The 20,646-nt window shown below is 37.7% G+C and overlaps 1 protein-coding gene across 1 annotated transcript in view; it reads left to right on the top strand.

Moving 5' to 3' along the window:
- LOC124607240 (ATP-binding cassette sub-family C member Sur) overlaps positions 1 to 20,646 on the top strand; it is a 410,012-nt gene that overhangs the window by 229,102 nt on the left and 160,264 nt on the right. Inside the window, exons 14-15 of the mRNA XM_047139518.1 lie at positions 583 to 834; positions 15,447 to 15,757. Coding sequence (XP_046995474.1) covers positions 583 to 834; positions 15,447 to 15,757 — 563 coding nt within the window. The remainder of the gene's footprint in view (positions 1 to 582; positions 835 to 15,446; positions 15,758 to 20,646) is intronic.

Genomic DNA, 20,646 nt, shown 5'->3' with positions numbered 1-20,646 from the left:
ACACACAGATATCCCAAATTGTCAACTCTCCACGACAAGGGACAGTTTTCCTACCGTAGCTATTACAATATTTAGTCCTTGGAATCAGTGGAATTTTGAGGAAAGATGTAACAAAATCTATGCCAAAAACCACTATAAAGTTTAAATGAGTTTGTTTACAATGAAACAGAAGATTTGACTCCCTAAACAATGCACTACTATATGAAATGAATTATAAATGTACTTTTTTAAAAGTTTTCACTATATGTCATTAAGTGTTATGCTATAACTAGGCAAATTTGTTTTTGTATTATTACACATACTTAAGCTAATTTGTACTTGTATTATAATGCTTGTGTACTCTTAACCTTGTAGCACTAATGCTGTCTGTCCAGACTTGACTGGTGAAAGATTTAGCTATGGTAATAATAAGTCGCAGCTTCCTCCAGATCCTAAATCCATACTCTGATATCCATTCCACATTGTCCTTCTTAGGTGAATAAGCTGTCTTCCTTGATATTGAGCTTCTGATGTATTATGGTTGCATGATAGTCTCTGCTTATGTTAAATCCACTAACTCAATGCAGTGCTTCCATTTTTCAGATAATTGCACTTGAAAAAGGAAGAATACGAGCACAAGGAACACTGAAAGATATTGAAAGTATTGACAAAGAACTTGTAAAAAGTTGGCGAACTGTGATGAACCGGGAAGCTTTAGAAGAAAAAAAGCTTTCAAAAAGTCACACTGCAAAAGAAAGATGGCAACTAATCAGACTAATTTCTCGTTTTGGAATGCAATTGAAACAACAAAGGGTAAAGGATAACATCTGGCAGTCTGACGCTGGTTGTCTTGCAGTAAGTGTATCATTAAATTATCAGCCTATTTATGACAAATGCAGCAACATTTCCATCATTTTGTTTCCCTGAGGATCCATTTCTTCATGTCACTAGTAAACCATTTAAAATAGTTGCTTATTATGTGATTTAATTTGAATACAGCTTACAATTAAGTTAACTAACTCATTTGCTTGCCATTTGATTTCATTTTAGAGTTACTTAGTTTCTAATAAAATTGTCATAATTCAGAACAGAAATGTGTTCCATGGTTCTACATAAAACTGTCTTCTGTGAAATATAACATTCAGTTGTATGTACTGAACTTGTGGCATTTCTGTAAAATGGTACTTAAGCTTTCTTCTTTTATGTAAATGAGAAAATTGTACTGGGGAAGTAAAAGATTGTGGTGTTAAAAGGCACCCCCTAGCAAGAATGGGATCATATACTAACAACAGAAAACAGAGGGCCATATAAACAATTGATACCAGAGTAGTAAAACTAAGTAAATATGAGGTGGAAGTGTGTGTGTGTGTGTGTGGGTGGGTGCATCTTATGGGTGCTCAATGGCAAGGTCATCAGCACTCTTACACTTACAACAAGTGAGTGTGGAGATAAACTCTAAAACTGTTGCCCACCCATGCACTCAAAATGATCACACAGTTACTATCTCACATGTGTGGAAACAAATTAGAAAGAGGGGAGTATCTATACATGAGATAAAAGCACAGAGAAAACAAGACAGAAAAACTAAAAGAAAAGCACAGGGAAATGTGAGTGGCTGATCACTTACAAAAAACTTGGATGAGCCAATCACCCTGTTAACATATTAAAAACATCTCCCTAAAATCTTGTTAAAAATGTTGGACAATTCACAAAACTTTAAAACTGGAATGCCATTTAAGATAGTGTGTAGATCCTTCGACAAATCTGCCACAGCCCACTAATTAGAAAGAATACGCAGTCCAATGAAAAGTGGCACACAATTATCTGTACGCCACATGCATCACGCATTGGAGGCTCCTCTTGCTGGAGTACAAAGCCATGTGTCATAGGGCTGTGGCCTATACATGGCTGGAAGGAAACAGGCCACGGCTGTGTTGTGGGATTTACAGCATGGAGCATATTGTCAGTCACTTCTAGCTACTTGTCTTTCCATCGACGCATGAATATGACTTTGTACCTCGACAGTAAGATGAGAGCATGCATGAGGATGGTACACTGAAAGAACTGAGGATCATGATATGCCACCTTGGCTGCTGGATCCATCATTTTGTTCCCTCCAATACCCATGTGCTCTGGTACCCACCAGAATGACACCTCCTTCCCCAGCCTTTGTAGTTGGCATCATGAAGTGGAGAAAAGTAAAACATGGTGTACAACTAGTTGGGAACATAGGCCACTTATATTCCTGATGTATATTAATGATTAACCAAAGATATTGGAGGAATATTTAAAAACTGTGATGTGTACTGATGATACAAATATCCTGATAAAGGATCCAAAAACATGTTACTAAGCACAGCTTGAGGGACAGTGGAACAGGCTGACAACATACACAGAAAATAGCTTAACTCATATTACGTAGTTCCAGGCAAATAAAAATGACTTAAAAGTACTGTAACTGGAAAATCATTTACATTCATGAGAAACAACATACACAGAAAATAGCTTAACTCATATTACGTAGTTCCAGGCAAATAAAAATGACTTAAAAGTACTGTAACTGGAAAATCATTTACGTTCATGAGAAACAATAAAGGGCCAAAAACAGAATCTTGTGGTACAGTGCCTATTGCTATGTGATGAACATGGAACTAATATATACTGCTTTCTAACATGCAGATAACATAAAAATCATGAAACTGTTATATATTGTTCCATAATTTTTTAAAGCTCTTGATAAAGATATCAGGCTTGTCACAATCAAAATCATTAGTTAACTATCAAAATATTCCTACAGAAAATAATTTCTGATTTATTGATTGTAATGAATCACCTATCAAGATAAATATAGCTTGTTCATTTGACAGTCCATTGTGGAATCCAAAATTTTCTTCTGAGAATGTATTTTCGTACAAAGTGTTTATAAATAAGTAACTTAGAATATTACAAGAGTAAGTCAATAAATAAGTCACAAAACGAGATGGAACCAATAATAATCACTGTAAGTTCCTGAAATTTATTTAATTTTGCTACATATTTGCCCTATATATTCAGATACTTGTCCATCTGTTTACAAGTCCTTGATACCTGGCAACAAAGAAGTTTTAGGTTGCTGTCACAGTCAGTGTGTAATCTCTTTGGCCACAGGCATCATCAGTTTAAAAATGTTTGCCACCAAAATGAGATTTTAGGGTCACAGATGATGAAAGTCACTGGGTTCTAAGTTGGTATCATAGTGTGTATTTTCCGAGCAATCCAAATTAAATGTTTGTAACAGTTCCTGTGTTTGTCCTTCTACATGGTGGCATTGTTATTCAGAAGAGTTGCTCCCTTTGTCAGGAGGTCAGGTCATTTGCAGCAAATGGTCTGTTCAAGTTCTGCAAAGTGATGCAAAATGATGCAGCATTCATGGTCTCATTGTGAGACTGCAATTTCAGTAGGAAAATGCCTTGCATGTTACAAAGCCTGGTAAGCATAACCTTGTGGATTGATGAAATGGTCTTGAACTTTTTCATTTATGAGCAGGTGGAATATTTCCATACCATGGCCAAAATCAATTGGTTTCCAGTTGAAAGTGATGCACTCAAGATTCATTCCATGTAACAGTTCATGCAACGAAGTCCTCTCCTTCCTCAAAGCACTGAACCAGATACTGTAAAGACAAGCCCATTCTGTTCATTTTGTGTGCCTCGGTCAACACATGTGGTATCCATCGTGCACATACTTCAACTGCTCATGCATGATGTAAGCAGTTTCATGTGAGCACCCTACAGCACGTGCTACATCATGAAACATCACACACCAGTCATTATGAGTGATCACAGCCAAGGATGCTCCTGATCTTTGATACTTTGCCTTCCCCTTGTTAAACTCCTAGGTCTGACTTAACACAGCTTTTCATGATAAACAGTTGTCACCACATACAGATAAACTGTTGACTGAGATAATCTATTGACTGAACCTCGCAAAAAGTTCAGCTGATGAACATGTGATTGTTTTATTACTGATTTAATCTTAACAACAAGAAAAAAATATCTTCTTGTGGTGCTTTTTGATATACTTGGATTTCTCAAATTTATTTTGGAGAGCATTTCTTATATAGTGAGGTCTACCCTCTTGTGTATTGTCCAAAACTAATTACACACTTCTGTCATGAGAAACTTATTATAAAAGTTTTTGTAGTTTAGGTCTACCTTTGATGAGCTCTTTATTTAGCTGTAAAGATGTTATTCATTTTAACTGTCTAGATTTTTGCTATGTTCTAAGCAGTTATTATCATGTTTTGACAGAAACTCTTCTGATACTTTCTCTTAGAATTTGACAACAGAGTTTTTAATGTGATTTTAAACTATTATCATCAGTGGTTTTTGATTTTAAATAGAGAATTGTCTTAGTTTTGTGTGATAGGGTGCTATTTGCAGATTTAGAGCAAGTTAATTTCTGACATAGGCTCTTTCTTTTCTTTTTTTAAATAGTTTTCAAAATAGCCTATGGAAATTTTATAGAATACATTGCCTTTTTCATTTATCCAAAGTGTATTATGTATGTTATTCAGTCTATACTTTGCAAATACTTCTTGAATTTCCCAATTCCTGCTTCACGTATTATGTGGCATTCATGATGTAAGTTAACCATTATGGTTGTAGTAGGATGGGGTGACACATAAGGCTGAAGTGATTGTTCTAACACAAGAACACTGTAATTTATTGCTAGAACAGTACATACACATGGGAGACAAGGTGCAATACAATTAGCAATACACAAGTGACTGACAGAGCCTTGTGCTCTGACCTATGGAGACACTGGTTCCAAAAAGGGGTGCAGCTGGTAGGCTGTGTACGCAACTGCTATCATATTAGCTAGCTAGGTGGCCTCTGTTGGTCAAAGTAAGCATAAACTTCATGTACAAACTGTGAAACAGTGCACATACAACACTTTTAGTTATAGCACTCCTCTTCCCTTGCAAAGAAGTGAGTACCGTGCTCACATCCATTTCTTTTGTGTTGATGTAAGCTGTTGAGTCATGTAATGTGCTGCCACTGGTGCATAGGGTCAGAAATGGTGCGAGCATGTATAGGTGTGGTGTCTGCCCTCCTGTGAGAGGCCACATGGTAGGACAGGCATTCATTTCCACATTCGATTCCAACCCCCAGGGAAGGAGGCTGTGGCAAAGGCAGTAGAACAGGTGGCACTGGCTGTGATGGAGGCGGCCGAATCAGATGCATCGGCTGTGACACACCTGAGCCAGGGTCCCACCGTAGCCCCCAAGAGCTGAAGGGGGCACCCACAGCAGAGGAGACAGTTGTGAAATCATTAGCAGTGGTTGTGGAGAAGGTTAGGGCACCAGCCACAATGTAGGAGACAACTGGGCCAACGGAAGATGCAAGAGCGGCAGAGGTGCACCTAATGCACAGTTGCCTATGCAACCATACCAGGCTGGAAGCATTGTGGCACTGATGCCAATGGATGGCCTTGTGTCAGCTGAAGCAGATTTAGCAGAGTCTGGGGCTGATGACTTTAACAACTCTGCCAGACTCTTAACCGTCAACTGGGATATGATCTGGGGGCCATTGACTGTAACTAATGGGCTAATGTATAAGGAATACCTTCCACTGCAATTTTCTTTAAAAAAGCTGAACTTATTGTCACTACATATGTAGACAGACAACACATCACATATGGAGACTGAGAATAAGCATCAATTACAACAAGCCACTAGAAATTCAAAAAAAGGTGCCACAAAATCTACATGAATTTGTTACCAAGGCTGCTGTGAATCTGGCCACCATGACACAGAAGTACAGGGAGCAGCCTGATGGGTGGCATCGCTTGATGGATGGTGCCCTGTGGGCAGGTTGCAACAGCTCACACTGTTTCCCCATCAATGTCTGGCCAAAAAAAGAAAAAAAAAAAAAAAAAAAAGGTCTGCTCGCTAATGCTTTTGTACATGACACATACTAGTGGTCAACATGTAATAAACATATAACCTCATGCCAAAGGGTTGACAGGACTACAACATGAGGAGTGGTGTCCTCTGTAGCTAACAGCAGCATTCTGTCCCAGCAGACATAAAGATGAGTTTATAATGCAAAATAATTTCCCAAAGGATCAGAACCATGGCCCACAAGTTTTTTCAGCCAGCTGTGTTGCACAAAAGGATCAGCTTCCTTTAAAACAGGATCCATGGCTACTGGAGCTGTAATTTTAGTGCTAGTAATACAAAAGCCCTCAACAAAATTTTGAGTTTCCTGATCTAAATGTAAATAAAGTAATTTGTCTTTATTAAACTCTGGATCCAGACCAATCAGCAAGTACAGTAAGGCGTCAGCATTTGTATGTCATGACATAGGTTGAAAACGTATCTCATAACTGTATTGCAAGTGGACAAGAGCCCACTGCTGTATGTGGTGTGTGGCTTTGTATGGCAAGGATGTCAAAAGGTTAAAAAGAGACATCAGTGATTTGTGGTGTGTGGTTGGGTTAAACTTAGACACATACAAAAAAACCATGAAACTTTTTTTGAGCATACATGATCATCAAAGCCTCTCTCTCCTTCTGAGAATAATGCTGTTGCACTGAATTTAAGGATTTAGAGCCACGTGGAATAGGGCATTCAGATCTGTCCACATACTTATGTGCAAGGATGGTGCCAATGCAAAACTGAGATGTTTCCATCACTAACACAAGGTGCTGGCCTAGCTGTAAAATGACTGAACAAGGGGCTGACTGCAACTTAGATTTCAAGCACTTGAATGCCCAGTCACAAGCTGAAGACCAGTGGAAAGGAACATCTTTACAATAATATATGGAGTGTGTAGTCTTCCCTCCCATGCATTACCATCAAATTTAGCTCTGTCTTTGCAAAAGAATTTTGAAATCTCCAACGGGCATAAGACACACAAAAGAAAACTTTTTTACCTATCATCATTTTCTTTTGTTGTTGGCTGCAGTTCTCACATATAGGAGTACATTCTTGAGGCTGAAATTTTGATTTTGTGGGTTCCAGTTGGCTAAATATCTGATGAAGATTTGCCTGTCTTACTCTTTAATTTTATTCTTGTCACATTTTTCAATATCGCACCATCTTTACAATTTCCGCTTCTATAACGCCACAAATTACATTGTTTGTGTCAGTCATAAAAATACGTCTGATTCCATCAGAGGCATGCCCACTACTACTTACATTCTGCAGTACTAACAATATTCCAAGGAATTTACAAAACAAAAGTGTTTATAAACTCTCTTGATGAAAGAAGAATCTTCACCAAGTTATATCATTATTTTGTAAATGAATCCAGAAATAAATTTAATAATTAGCAGTACATTGAGCAATTAATTATATGAATTTTAAATATGCCAGACAATTATTTAATTTCAAATGTTTTTAAAAGAAGAATAATTTTAACTGTTAGTACACATTGATTGCAACAAATTAATTTCTTTTTATACATTTTAGCCTGAAATATAATACATCGTATACAAAATAATATGAAATTCATTTAGTTAAACAGCTGAGATAATGTTCAGCTATACAAGTTTTAAAATACTTTTTTGTATCGCCTATTTCTATAAATAAAGGTAATGTCAGAGGAGAGTGTCCCATTACAAGTGGTTGTGCCACAGTAGCACCATCACTGCTGACACAATGTTCACATCCACATTTACTTCATCCTCACTCTGGTGTGGAATTTGTGGTAGTATGCAATTTTGCCTCAAAATGCCTGTAATGCCTTGACGGATGTGGGGTGTGGCAACATGGCAATAGCATCAATATGCTGGTACAATGGTTTCATGGCAGCATGCAACACTTCAAAACCCAAATAAATAATCAATGGTGGAGAAACTGTGTCTTGTCCAAACTGCACTTTATCTGTGCAGATTGTAAAACCGAAAATAGAGCATGACGGTTCTGCAGATGTTCCTCTATAGAACCACCAGACTCTACTGTGTCATTTAAATAGTTGCTGCAACTTGGAACTGATGCAATAAGTTGCTCTAAAAAGAAGCTGGTGCACTTGCCACAACAAAAGGCAAATGCTGGTATTGATCAAGCCCAAATGGGGTATTGATAACTAGAAGGCGTTTAGAATTCCCCATTGAGTGGCATCTGTAAAGATGTCTCTGCCAAGTCTATCTTTGAAAAATAATGCCCCCCCCCCCCCCCCAACTGCTCATCAGTGCATGGCAAAGGATAGGTATCAATGATTGATTGGCCATTAATAAATTTCTAGAATCACTGCAGAGGCATAATTTACTGATAGGTTTTTTGACTAGCCCAGGTGATGATGACTATTCACTGGAAAAACGATGTCAAATAACATCAAGGGATCAAAGATGATCTAATTCTGCTTTTACTTGATCCCGTAAAGTTACCAGTACCAGGCGGGCTCGGAAAAAAACAAGGGGGTGGGGGTAGAGTGTTTCATCATAATATGAGCCTGGAATTCTATTGCACAATTCAGTCCTGGAGAAAATAGAGAGGCAAATTTCTCACATAAAACATCTAACTGTTGATATGGAACTTGATCAGATGATCAGAAACCAAATGCACTTCATCATCAATGGAAAATCCAAAGAGTTTAAAAGTGTCTAAACCAAACAGATTTTCAGTGTAAGCATCATCCACAACTAGGAAGGCTAATGAACGAATTACAGCCTTGAAAGTCACATGTGCAGAAAACTTGTCAAGCATGAGAATCTATTGTTTCTTAAAACTCACTAGCCTCCAAGGTTGGTTGGTTGGTTTGGGGAAGGAGACCAGACAGCGTGGTCATCGGTCTCATCGGATTAGGGAAGGATTGGGAAGGAAGTCGGCCGTGCCCTTTCAGAGGAACCATCCCGGCATTTGCCTGGAGTGATTTAGGGAAATCACGGAAAACCTAAATCAGGATGGCCGGACGCGGGATTGAACCGTCGTCCTCCCGAATGCGAGTCCAGTGTCTAACCACTGCGCCACCCCGCTCAGTTAGCCTCCAAGGCATTGGAGTCAAAGGGGAGAACACAAATCCACATAAGACTGAGAAGTCACTAACACTGCTGCTGCATCTGTGTCCACCTCATTCTCAGTGGTTTGTTAGACACACACATTTCAGTGTGTAACTTGCTCTGAAGCACCATCACTGCTGACACAATGTTCACATCCACATTTGCTTCATCCTCTCTCTGGTTTGGAAAGGTGTTACATACAGAAGCAATGTGTCCTTTCTTATGGCACCTATTAAGCATTGCCCAGTGCATGGAACATGCAGTCCTTTCTTGTTGAATGTAGCAGAAGGACCATGAAAGCAGCAGAACACAAGGGTGTTGCTGTTATGACACAGACTGTTGTTGTGAATGACATTTAGCTACATGACACTGAGACAGCTGCTGGACTGCTGCAATAATATCTACGCTCCTATGTACCCTCACAAACCGACTGAAGGCTGGGAGGGGTGAGAGGAACTAATTTCTGAAACTTCAGACCGGTATTCTGTCTGACTAACTTCAGCGTTTGAAACTTCAAATGACTGAACTATGTTCAATACTTCCACAAGCATAGGATTTTCATGTTGTAGAGCTCACACTCAATCTTCCCTATCGGGAACAAAACATGTGATTGTTCCACAAAGCATATGATCTGCATAGGATTCCTTATGAACTTTTGCCACAAAATTACAACTATGGCTAAGTCCATCAGTTCGTTGAAATAACCAGTTCACATATTATGCAAAAAACTGGTGATTTCTCAAACTGTGGAACAATCAAGAATGGGGTGCCACAAGGTTTGGTCTTGGGTCCTCTGCTGTTCTTAATATATATTAATGACTTATCTCTCTATATTCACGAAGATGCAAAGCTGGTACTTTTTGCCAATAATACAAGTATAGCTATTATACCCAACAGACAAGAATTAACTGGTGAAATTGTAAACGATGTTTTTCAGAAAATCATTAAGTGGTTCTCTGCAAATGGGCTCCCATTAAACTTTGACAAAATACAGTATATACAGTTCCACACAGTAAATGGAATGACACCATTAATAAATATAGACTTTGATCAGAAATCGGTAGCTAAGGTAGAATATTCAAAATTCCTAGGTGTATGCATTGATTAGGGGTTGAACTGTAAAAAACACACTGAGGATTTGCTGAAATGTTTGAGTTCAGCTACTTATGCTATTAGGGTCATTGCAAATTTTGGCGATATACATCTGAGTAAATTAGCTTACCACGCCTATTTTCATTCTCTGCTTTTGTATGGCATCATATTCTGGGGTAACTCATCATTGAGTAAAAGAGTGTTCATTACACACAAGCGTGTAATCAGAATAATTGCTGGAGCTCATCCAAGATCATCCTGCAGACACTTATTTAAAGAACTAGAGATCTTCACTGCAGCCTCACAATACATATATTCACTTATGAAATTTGTTATTAACAATCCGAATGAATTCAAAAGTAATAGCAGTGTACATGGCTACAACACTAGGAGAAAGGATGATCTTCACTACTCAAGGTTAAATTTAACTTTGGCTCAGAGGGGGTAAATTATGCTGCCACGAAAGTCTTTGGTCACTTACCTAACAACATCAAAAGTCTGACAAATAGCCATATAGCATTTAAAAGGAAATTAAAAGAATTTCTTAATGGTAACTCCTTCTACTCATTAGATGAATTTTTGGATATAGTAAGTGGGTAATTTCCCCAACACCCCCCCCCCCCCCCAAAAAAAAAATAAAAAAAACATAAAAAAATTAAAAAATATTAAGAGACATGTAATATTTTGTGTAATGTAGTATCTTGTATAGTCACCTTTTACTAACCTGACACGTTCCACATCATTACGAAGTGTCGTATTCATGATGTATGGAACAAGTACTAATCTAATCTAACCTAATCTAATCTAATCTAATCTACTGCTCATGCCCTATATGACTGTTTTGGCCACTTTTAGCAACGGTAAAAATTCACACAAGAAGCAATAACGTATGTTTACAGTGATAGATAGAAAGTAAAAAACTTCCTGGAAGATTAAATCTGTGTGCTGGACAGAGATTCAAACTCAGGACCTTTGCCATTTGACGGCAAGTGCTCTTCCATCTCAGCTACTCAAGCAAGGTTCATGAACTGTCCTCACAGTTTTACTTGTGCCAGTACTTTGTCTCCTACACTCCGTCTCCTAAGCCATATCTCCACAACATCCTTTCTTTTAGGAGTGCTAGTTCTGCATGTTTTGCAGGAGAGTATCTGTGAGGTTTGGAAAGAAGGAGATGAGGTACTGGCAGAAGTAAAGCTGTGAGGACAGGCAGTGAGTTGTGCTTGGGTAGCTCAATTGTTTGGAGCACTTACAAAAGGCAAAGGTGCTGAATTTGACTCTCAGTCCAGCACACAGTTTTAATCTGTCAAGAAGTTTCATATCAGTGCACACACTGCTGCAGAGTGAAAATTTCATTCTGGAAACATCCTTCAGACTGTGGCTAAATCATCTCTCTGCAGTGTCCTTTCTTCGAGAAGTACTAGTTCGTAAAGTTTTGCAGGAGAGCTTCTGTGAAGTTTGGAAGGTAGGAGACTTGGTACTGGCAGAAGAAAAGCTGTGAGGATGGATTGTGAGTCACACATGGGTAGCTCAAATGATAGACTACTTTCTCACAAAAGGTAAAGGTGCCAAGTTTGAGTTGGAGTTCAGCAAACAGTTTTAATCTGTGAAGAAGTTTCATGTCAGTGCACACTCTGGTGCAGAGTGAAAATTTCATTCAGTTAGGAAGTAACTCTAACAGCGGATAAAGTGAAGGATTTGCTGGTTCTTGTAAGGGAGTGAGTGCACGCAACAGCTGATATATGCACAGTGAAATCCAAGAAAAAAAAGTCCTTGCACAAGTTTACATCTATTAACAAATGCCCAGAAATATTGCCATAGGCATTTTCTGTATGTGTCTGAGTCGTCTTCTGCATTGTCATATGCCAGGAACAGCGGCGGATATGTTGCTGTCAGGGCCACAGGGTGTGCCAGTGTAGTTGTTAAACTGGAAATAAAAACTGTCAGTGCCTGCAGTTGCTTGAGAAGAGATTTAAGCACTGTCTCCACGGAAATTAGTCTCAAAAGACCAATGACTGAAGTGGAACACGTGAAGTCAAAAACAGTACAATTAGCAATACACAAGCGGCGAGCAGAGCATTGCATTCTGGACTATAGAAACATTAGGTCCAAAAGGCAGACTGTGTATGCAACTGACATCATATCACCAGGCCAGGTAGCCTCTAGTGGCCAAACCATGCACAAACTTTGCGCACAAACTATGAGACAGTGCATACACAACTTTGGTAGTTACAGCAGTGAGGAATTATTCTTGGGAAATCAGGTGAGTAACATGTTAATTTAGTAAGTTTTGATGCATTTCCTACATTTCACCTTGTGGCAATACTGTATGGCTCTTGTAGATGCTATTATCTATGTACTGGGTTATGTCTTTCATTTGGATTTGCACCAGAGAGATGAATCATGAGTGTTCAAAAGTTACAGACCCAGAAAATGGTGAGAGAATGACTGCATACTGAGTGACTGAGCTGCCAGTCCATCCTGTCCATTGCTAGAATTCTTACTGCAGTTCACAGAATTGTGGCACCCAGGACAAGATGAGTTTTATAATGAAGTGGTGTGGCCTTAGTAAGAAAGCATATCCAAGATATGAGAAGAGCTGCTCAAAAATGCTCTACTCAACTGCTGCTTTCAACTTGCTTCTGTCCTTTTAGCCTAAACATGGTAGTGGGCAGATAGAAATGCATGTATCTCAGGTAGCTCTGCAAATGAGAAAGCACAAAAAACAGAGCACACAGTCTCAGTTGCTACCTGAAGTGTGCCTACAAGGAGCTGACATGACAGGATGAGGGACCCACATCTGCACTCAAAAAAGAACTCATGTAACACCAGTTCTAAAATGCTCTCCAAATGTAAATCACTGCAGTATTGAACACAAAGTCTCAGGGGAAATCAAACTGTGAAAAATTGAAAACTTCATAGGAGAATACAGTGCAATACATGTTCTCACACTGACAAAGACTTCTGTGTCTTAGCGGCAGGTGAAGACACTTCTATTGTATTGCTGACAACAGAAAATTGGGATCATACTGCAAAACACAGTGTACAAACAAGTGATGAAGGATCCTACACCAGGAGTGTCACAGAAGACTATCTCACTCCTCAACAATTTGTGCTTAGATGAGGAGATTTGAGAGTATTAAAGTCCTTAGAAACAGTTCCACTTTGTCACTTCCAAAAATACATGAAGAGTGAGTGCTATTGTGACTAACAATGTATAGATTAATGCTTAATCTGTGGTTTGGCTAAATATCTAGCAATGCTTCTGAAGCCTCTGGTGACACAATGTCAAAACTCAAGATGGTTTGTGGCAGTTCTCTGAGATAAATACCTGGATAAGAGTTGATTTGCTGTCAGCTTTAATGTCATGTTGCTCTGCACATGAGTGCAAGTAGAAGACTCCTTACAACAGCTATAGAATCACTATGATAAGGAGACAATAGAACTACTTTGACATGTACTAATTATGATGTATTTTCAATGTTGTTTCAAGTTCTGTGTATGGACAGATACATTCTCCTCTCCCTACAGTAATCATCAACTTTTACACAGAGCACTTCAAGGATACATCACTTGACATTAATTGGATCAAGCCAATTTTCTCCTATAAATTAAGAGAAAAACACCTTTATGTTGTGACCACAAGTGAAAGGAAACATCTTGGAGTTTCTGCAGCATGTTAACAGCATACATTAAAGTGTAAAGTTCACATTGAAGTAGAGAAAACTAATTGTTTTCCTTTGTTGGAAATTTTAATAAAGATAAAAGAACCGATGATGTGCTTGGGCTGTCTGTGAACCACAAGAAGGTGCACATGAACCTCAACTTAAATTCTGGATGTCTGCCACCATCTAGTGCCTCACTTCTTGGTAATCATGACTATAGTGAGCAGAGCCCAAACCATCTACAACAATGAGTTGCAAACCTTTGTGAAACATTCTATAGGAACGTAGACTCACAGGCAACAAAAAGATGTACTATCAGGGTGGCTGATTGGAAGAAAAAGTAAGAGATGAATGAATGCAGCAAGGCATTGTGCTCATCCCATACGCTGGATAGCCCAGTGCCAAGATTGCCAGTTTCCTGAAAAACCATAATATGAAGGCAGTTTTCTCCACGTATGCAAAATTAAGAGCATGCTGGGCACCATAAAAAATTCCTTAGTTCTGAAAACACATGGTATGTATTGGATCATGTGCAAGAAAGGCCACCAATACACAAGCAAAAAGGAATGCTGCACCCCAATGAATTGTGGAGCACATCGTCGAGGATACACATTCAACTTCACAGACCCAAAGATGCTATGTTTTGTCAGGGGTTTCTGTAATTCGATAATCAAGAAAGCTTTTGAAATAAGAATGCGTGGAAATCTAGTGAACAAGAACAGCAGCTTCTACCTCACCCTGCACTTGGGATCATGTAACATCAAACACATGCCAGAAGGAATTCCTACATGGAGTGCCGTTAATGGACAGGATGGAATAGTGACCCCCCAAGACACAAAGTGCAGACATTTTCTCATGAACTCTGTCCCCACTGCCCAAGACTCTCATTTCACTTGTGATTGACCAAACTGGTGGTACTCCAGAAGCTGTAAGACATGACTTGAAATATACAAGTAATAGCATCTGACAGAATCCCAACACTTCACCGGAAGACAACAAGAAACTTCTCAACCTACTCACCTAATGTTCTGAGAAGAGTTGATCAGTGCAATTTATTAAGAAAGCATACAGCTTCATAGGTGAAACTGAACTCTCCTTGATGTGGAGAATCTTCAACCAAGCATGGTACACATATCATATAATATCTGAAAAAAATAGTGCTGTAGGACCAGGACAATCTTAATACCTCCAGGAAAGAGGGTGGGGATAGAGGAGGAAAGTGAGTGATATGTAGGCATAGTGTGTTAAATGGATCTGAGAAAAAATGTTTCTCCCACGAGCAAATTTACATTTCTCATTCAAGAGTGGGTTCACATAAGAATTTATTTATTCTTTCACTTGGAGGGTAAACTAAAAATATTGTATTCAGCCAAGTTTTATGTTTAATTAAGATTGCAATTAATTTTTAAAGGATTTTACTTTATAATTTGCGTATTGTATTTTTATTTTTAAAAAATGTAGATGAACTATGTCTGTTCATGCACAACAGAAGTAGCTAATTTCTCTCCTATCAACTACATAAGTTAGTAAATGGGAAATCAGTTGTAAACAAAAATGGCATATCTATTTTTACAGCAATTCAGATTTATAATAATGGATTTTATTTTTGTAAACTATAACCACTGTTATTTTAATGTTTACTCGTTTACAGATATAATTAATTTTAAGTAAATCTATTCCTTCCTGTTTAATGCTACCCTTATAAACTAACAATCCTTTTGCACGCAGGGATTACCACAGTTTGTACCATTCCGGAAACAGAAGAATGCATTTGGTGGCTCGAGACATCTGACACATGATCTTCCACTTCCAACAGATGAATATCAAGATGAATTTATCTGTCCAAATGAACAAGATATTCTTCGTGGAAGGCGGGCAAGGGCATCAACATTAATAGAACCTCCAGCACGTCACAAAGCTGTCCTTCGAATGTCCTCACTGCAGGCCAATAGAACGGTGGAAAATATTCCTTTCCCTGTTATGAGGCAACTCTCATCTCCAGCTATTACTAATGGCCAGTTTATACCAATACTTTCAAGGTAAATCATAGCAAATAAGTTTTATATGAACACTTACATTCTGTATGATAGTAACTTATGCAACAATAAATTGTTGTATAATCCTTTACCACATTTACATTTACAGTTACTCAGTAGTATACATAATTCAGTTTTAAATAAATCTACTTTCTTGCTATATGCCTAATGAGAGGTTGCTGAAGACCTCTGCACCAGATTAAAAAATACCCATATTCAGTCCTAGGTAAGAAGGCAAAATCCACATGGAAATTATTTTTCCATCCTGTATTATTGTTACAGAAATCAAAGAAAAACTCAGAAGGACTTTTATTAATAGCAACAAATACCATTCATGGGTAAATGTGTTGGGAAGTATGTGTTAAAATTTAACAATCTTCAAAGAGGCCTCTGCAAAATGCTCAGTTATCTAACAAGTTGTTGTTGTGATCTTCAGTCCAAAGACTGGTTTGATGCAGCTCTCCATGCTGTTCTATTCCGTACAAGCCTTGACATCTCTGTGTAACTAATGTAACCTACATCCTTTTGAACTTGCTAACTGTGTTCATCTCTTGGTCTCCCTCTATTATTTTTACCTCCCACATTTCTCACCAACTCTAAACTGGTGATCCCTTGATGTCTCAGACTGTATTCCCTTAACTAATCCCTTCTTTTAATCAAGTTGTGCCACAAAATTCTTTTCTCCCCAGTTCTGTTCAGTATCTCCCAATTAGTTATGTGATTTTCAGCCATCTTCTGTAGCACCACATTTCAAAAGTTTCCATTCCTTTGTTGTCTAAACTGCTTATGATCCACTTGTCACTTTCATACATGGCTGAACTCCAGAGAAATACCTACAGAAGGTAACTTCCTAATGCTTAAATTTACATTTGATATCAACAAATTTCTCTTCTTCAAAAACATTTTTCTTGGCACTGCCTGTAAACACTTTTTATCTTGTTGACTTTGGCTATAATCCATTTTTCTGTTGCCCAAATAGGAAAACTTATCTACTAGTTTAAGTGCCTTGTTTCCTAATCTAATTCCCTCACAAATACCTGATTTTATCTGACTACATCCCATTACTCTTATTTTGCTTTTGTTGATGTTCATCTTATATCATCCTTTCAAAACATTGTTCATCCCATTCAACTGCTTTTCCAAGTAATTTGCTGTCTCTGACAGAATTTCAATGTCTTCTGCAAACATCAAGGTTTTTATTTCATCTCCCCGAAGTTTAATTCCTTCTCCAAATTGTTCTTTGGTTTCCTTTACTATTCACTCACTGTACAGATTGAATAACATCAGGGATAGACTACAATCCTTTCTCCTCTGCCACTGCTTCCCTTTTATGCCTTTCAACTCTTATAACTGCCACCTGATTATTGTACAAGTCGTAAATGGCCTTCACTCCCAGAACTTTACCCCTGATACCTTCAAAATATCAATGAGTGTATTTCAGTTGACATTGTCTAAAGAAAAGCTTTCTCAAAATCTAGAAAAGCTTTAAATCTAGGTTTTCCTTTCCTTAGTCTATCATTTGAGATAAACTGATGTTCCCTGATGTCAGCTTCTACCAGTTTTTCCAGTCTTCTGTAAAGGATTTGTGTTAGTATTTTGCAACCATGGCTTATTAAACTGATAGTTGGGTATTTTTCTCACCTGTCAGCAACTGATTCTGTGGAATTGGAATTATTATGTCCTTCTTGAAGTCTGTGTGTATTTTGCCTGTCTCATATATCTTGCCCACTAGGTGGCTCTTCTAATGCTGTTAGTAGTTCTGATGGATTATCGTCTGCACCCAAGGCTTTGCTTTGACTTAGATCTTTCAGAGCTCTGTCAAATCCTTCTCATAGTATCATATCACCTTCATCTCCAACCACTAGCTTTTCTATAATATTGCCTTCAAGTTTATCTCCCTTGTATAGATCTTCTATATATTCCTTCCACCTTTCAGCTCTCCCTTCTTCACTTAGGACTACTTTTCCATCTGAGCCCTTGATATTCATACAGCTGCTTCTCTTTCCAGCAAAAGGGCACTTTAACTGTCCTGTAGGTAGCATCTATCTTTCCCCTAATGAAATACATTTCTAAATCCTTACATTTGTCCTCTAGCCATTCCTGCTTGGCCAGTTTGCACTTCCTGTCAATCTCATTTTTTAAATGTTTGTATTCCCTTTCACCTGCATCATTTGCTACATTTTTATATTTTCTTCTTTTATCAGTTAAATTCCTTTTCTCTTATATTATCCAAGGATTTCTAATAGGCCTTGCTTTTTACCTATTTGATCCTCTGCTGCCTTCACTATTTCATCTCTCAACACTACCTACTCATCTTGTACTGTATTCCTGTCCCCTGTTTCAGTGCCCTGTATTCCTGTCCCCTGTTTACCGCTGAAACTCAACAAACTCTGGTTCTTTCAACTTATCCAGGTAACATCTACTTTTTTGTAATTTGTTCAGTTTCAATATATCGTTCACAACCAACCAATTGTGTTCACGGTTCACATCTGCCACTGAAAATGTTTTACAATTTGAAACCTGGTTCTGAAGTCACTCTCTTGCCACTGTATGATCAACTGAAACCTTCAGGTGTCTGCAAGTCTCTTCCACATATATAAACTTCTTTCATTAATCTTAAACCAAGTGTTAGTGATAATTAAATTATGATCTGTACAAAATTCTACCATGTGTCTTCCTCTTTCATTCCTTTCCCCCAGTCTATTTACCTACTAGTTTTCCTTCTCTGCCTTTTCCTACTATCAAATTCCAGTGTCCCATTCACAACCGAATTTTCCTCTTTCATAACTATTTTATCTCATCATGCATTTTTCCTATCTCTTCATTTGACAGTGGAGGGTGTTGGTTTCATGTCTATCTTGGCTGTGATAATGCATTCACTATGCTGTTGATAGTAGCTTACCTGTGTTCCTATATTCTTATTAATTACTAGACTAAAATTATCCATATTTGATTGTGTATTTATAAACCCATACACATGTGATCAGAAGTCCTGTTCCTCTTGTCACTGAACTTCATTAATTCCAGCTATATCTAACTCCAACCTATCCATTTCTCTTTCTGAAGTTTCCTAAACAGGTCTTGCAGGTTGGAGATTTTTTGTGGTGTGGAAGCTAATTCCCAGTACCTTTCAGAATCCATAATGAGCCTGTTGGTACTGAGTCACTGTGCTGAACTATGTGAAACTTATGTTGCACTTTCCTGCAGATTTTTCTCACAGTGTGATTTAATTAGGACATTAGTTTCACCTGTAAAGAGTACTGGGGTCCCATCATGTATTTTGTCAGCCAAGTTATTTACATACAGCAGAAATAGGACAGGTCCCAGAACTAACATTGTGGGACCCCATACTTGGATTTTTCACTCATGACTGCAAAAGCTAGAAATTTTTCATGTTTCACTGTCTTTTTATTTGAGGACAGGTCCCAGAACTGACTGTTGTTCAATTCCATAGCTTCTTTTTTTGCTTGTTATTGCGAAAACTAGAATTTTTTTGTGTTTCACTGTGTTTTTTTAGGTCGGGTCCCAGAATTGACCCTTGTGGAACTATATACTTGATTATTTTGTGCTCAGCATTGCAATAACTAGGTTTCAATGTATTTTTACTTTATTTCTGTAACCTATTGATGACTATTGACATATGATTGCCACCTTTTAGACTGGCCTTTAATTCCATAGTCACTTAACTTATGCAAGATATTTCATGATCAGTAAAATAAAAGGCTTTACTAAGGTCAAGAAATATTCCCGATACATGTTGCTTATCATTCACTGCTGTTAGTATTTAATTTAAAACGGCAAAAAAATTGCTGATTGGGTTGACTTTCCAGCTGTGAGTCATTTATTAGCCTTTCTTTATTTATGAAGGCTGTTAATCTTCTGAGGAACATTTTTTCCTAAATTTGTGTCATACAGAATTTGTAGGTTTACATATTCAGGAGGATTTGAAGTGGCCCTGAAAAATCTAAATAAAAAACTGAATATGCGTATGTATGCTGTTAGGATTCTTGCTCAAAATATAAGCTACTCATCAGTGATAACAATGTTTCAGGATAGTACACAAGCAGTACTAAGTCGTGGAATAATTTTTGGAGGATTTCCACAATTTACAAAAAAGAAAAAAAAACCTTTTAAATACACGAAAAATTATCAGAGTGAGAAATGAAGCAAACTGCAGGGATTCCTGTTGAACTCTTTCTCAAATTCTGAAAATACTGCCTCAACCATGTTTGCTCATTTATGACGTACTAATTTTTATGAAATAGAGCCTCTCAAAATGGAAAACATCTTCAAACATAACTATGATTTATACCTGTGTGAAACTAGGCAGGATCTTAACCTAAATGTAAACACAGTAATTACAAACTTATGCAAAATATGAGTGTAATATAGTGGAGTTATGTTGAATAATGATATGCCTTCTTCCCTGAAATGCTCACTGACATTAAATACATTGAAGCTAAAGTTGAAACATTTCTTGCTTGACACCTGCTTCTACTCTGTCTCTGAATTTCTGGAACATCATAATAAGGAAACCTCATTTATAAAATATTGTTGATTATTGCATGTGTCATGCTACATTATACTGTAATTTAACAATATTATGAACAGGATATTTTCTGATCAACATATAGCACAAATGCTGAGTCACAGATAGGCACAACAAAAAGACTGTTAGTCTTTTTGTTGTCCCTATCTGCAACTCAGCATCTCTGGCTATATGTTGAGTAACAAGTATCCTTTTCATAATATTGTTAAATTCCATCCTGGATTTTCCATTGTTGATTACACAATAATTTACTTTGATTGCGTTGATGAGGTAGTCTCACTTAATAACTACTGCTATCAAATGTACAAGCTAGATAGTTTGTCAGTATTTATTATTATGTGAC

Source organism: Schistocerca americana, chromosome 1 (genome assembly GCF_021461395.2).
Source record: "Schistocerca americana isolate TAMUIC-IGC-003095 chromosome 1, iqSchAmer2.1, whole genome shotgun sequence".
NCBI lineage: Eukaryota > Metazoa > Arthropoda > Insecta > Orthoptera > Acrididae > Schistocerca > Schistocerca americana.
The sequence above is the reverse complement of the archived record's forward strand: the minus strand, read 5'-3'. Positions and strand labels throughout refer to the sequence as shown.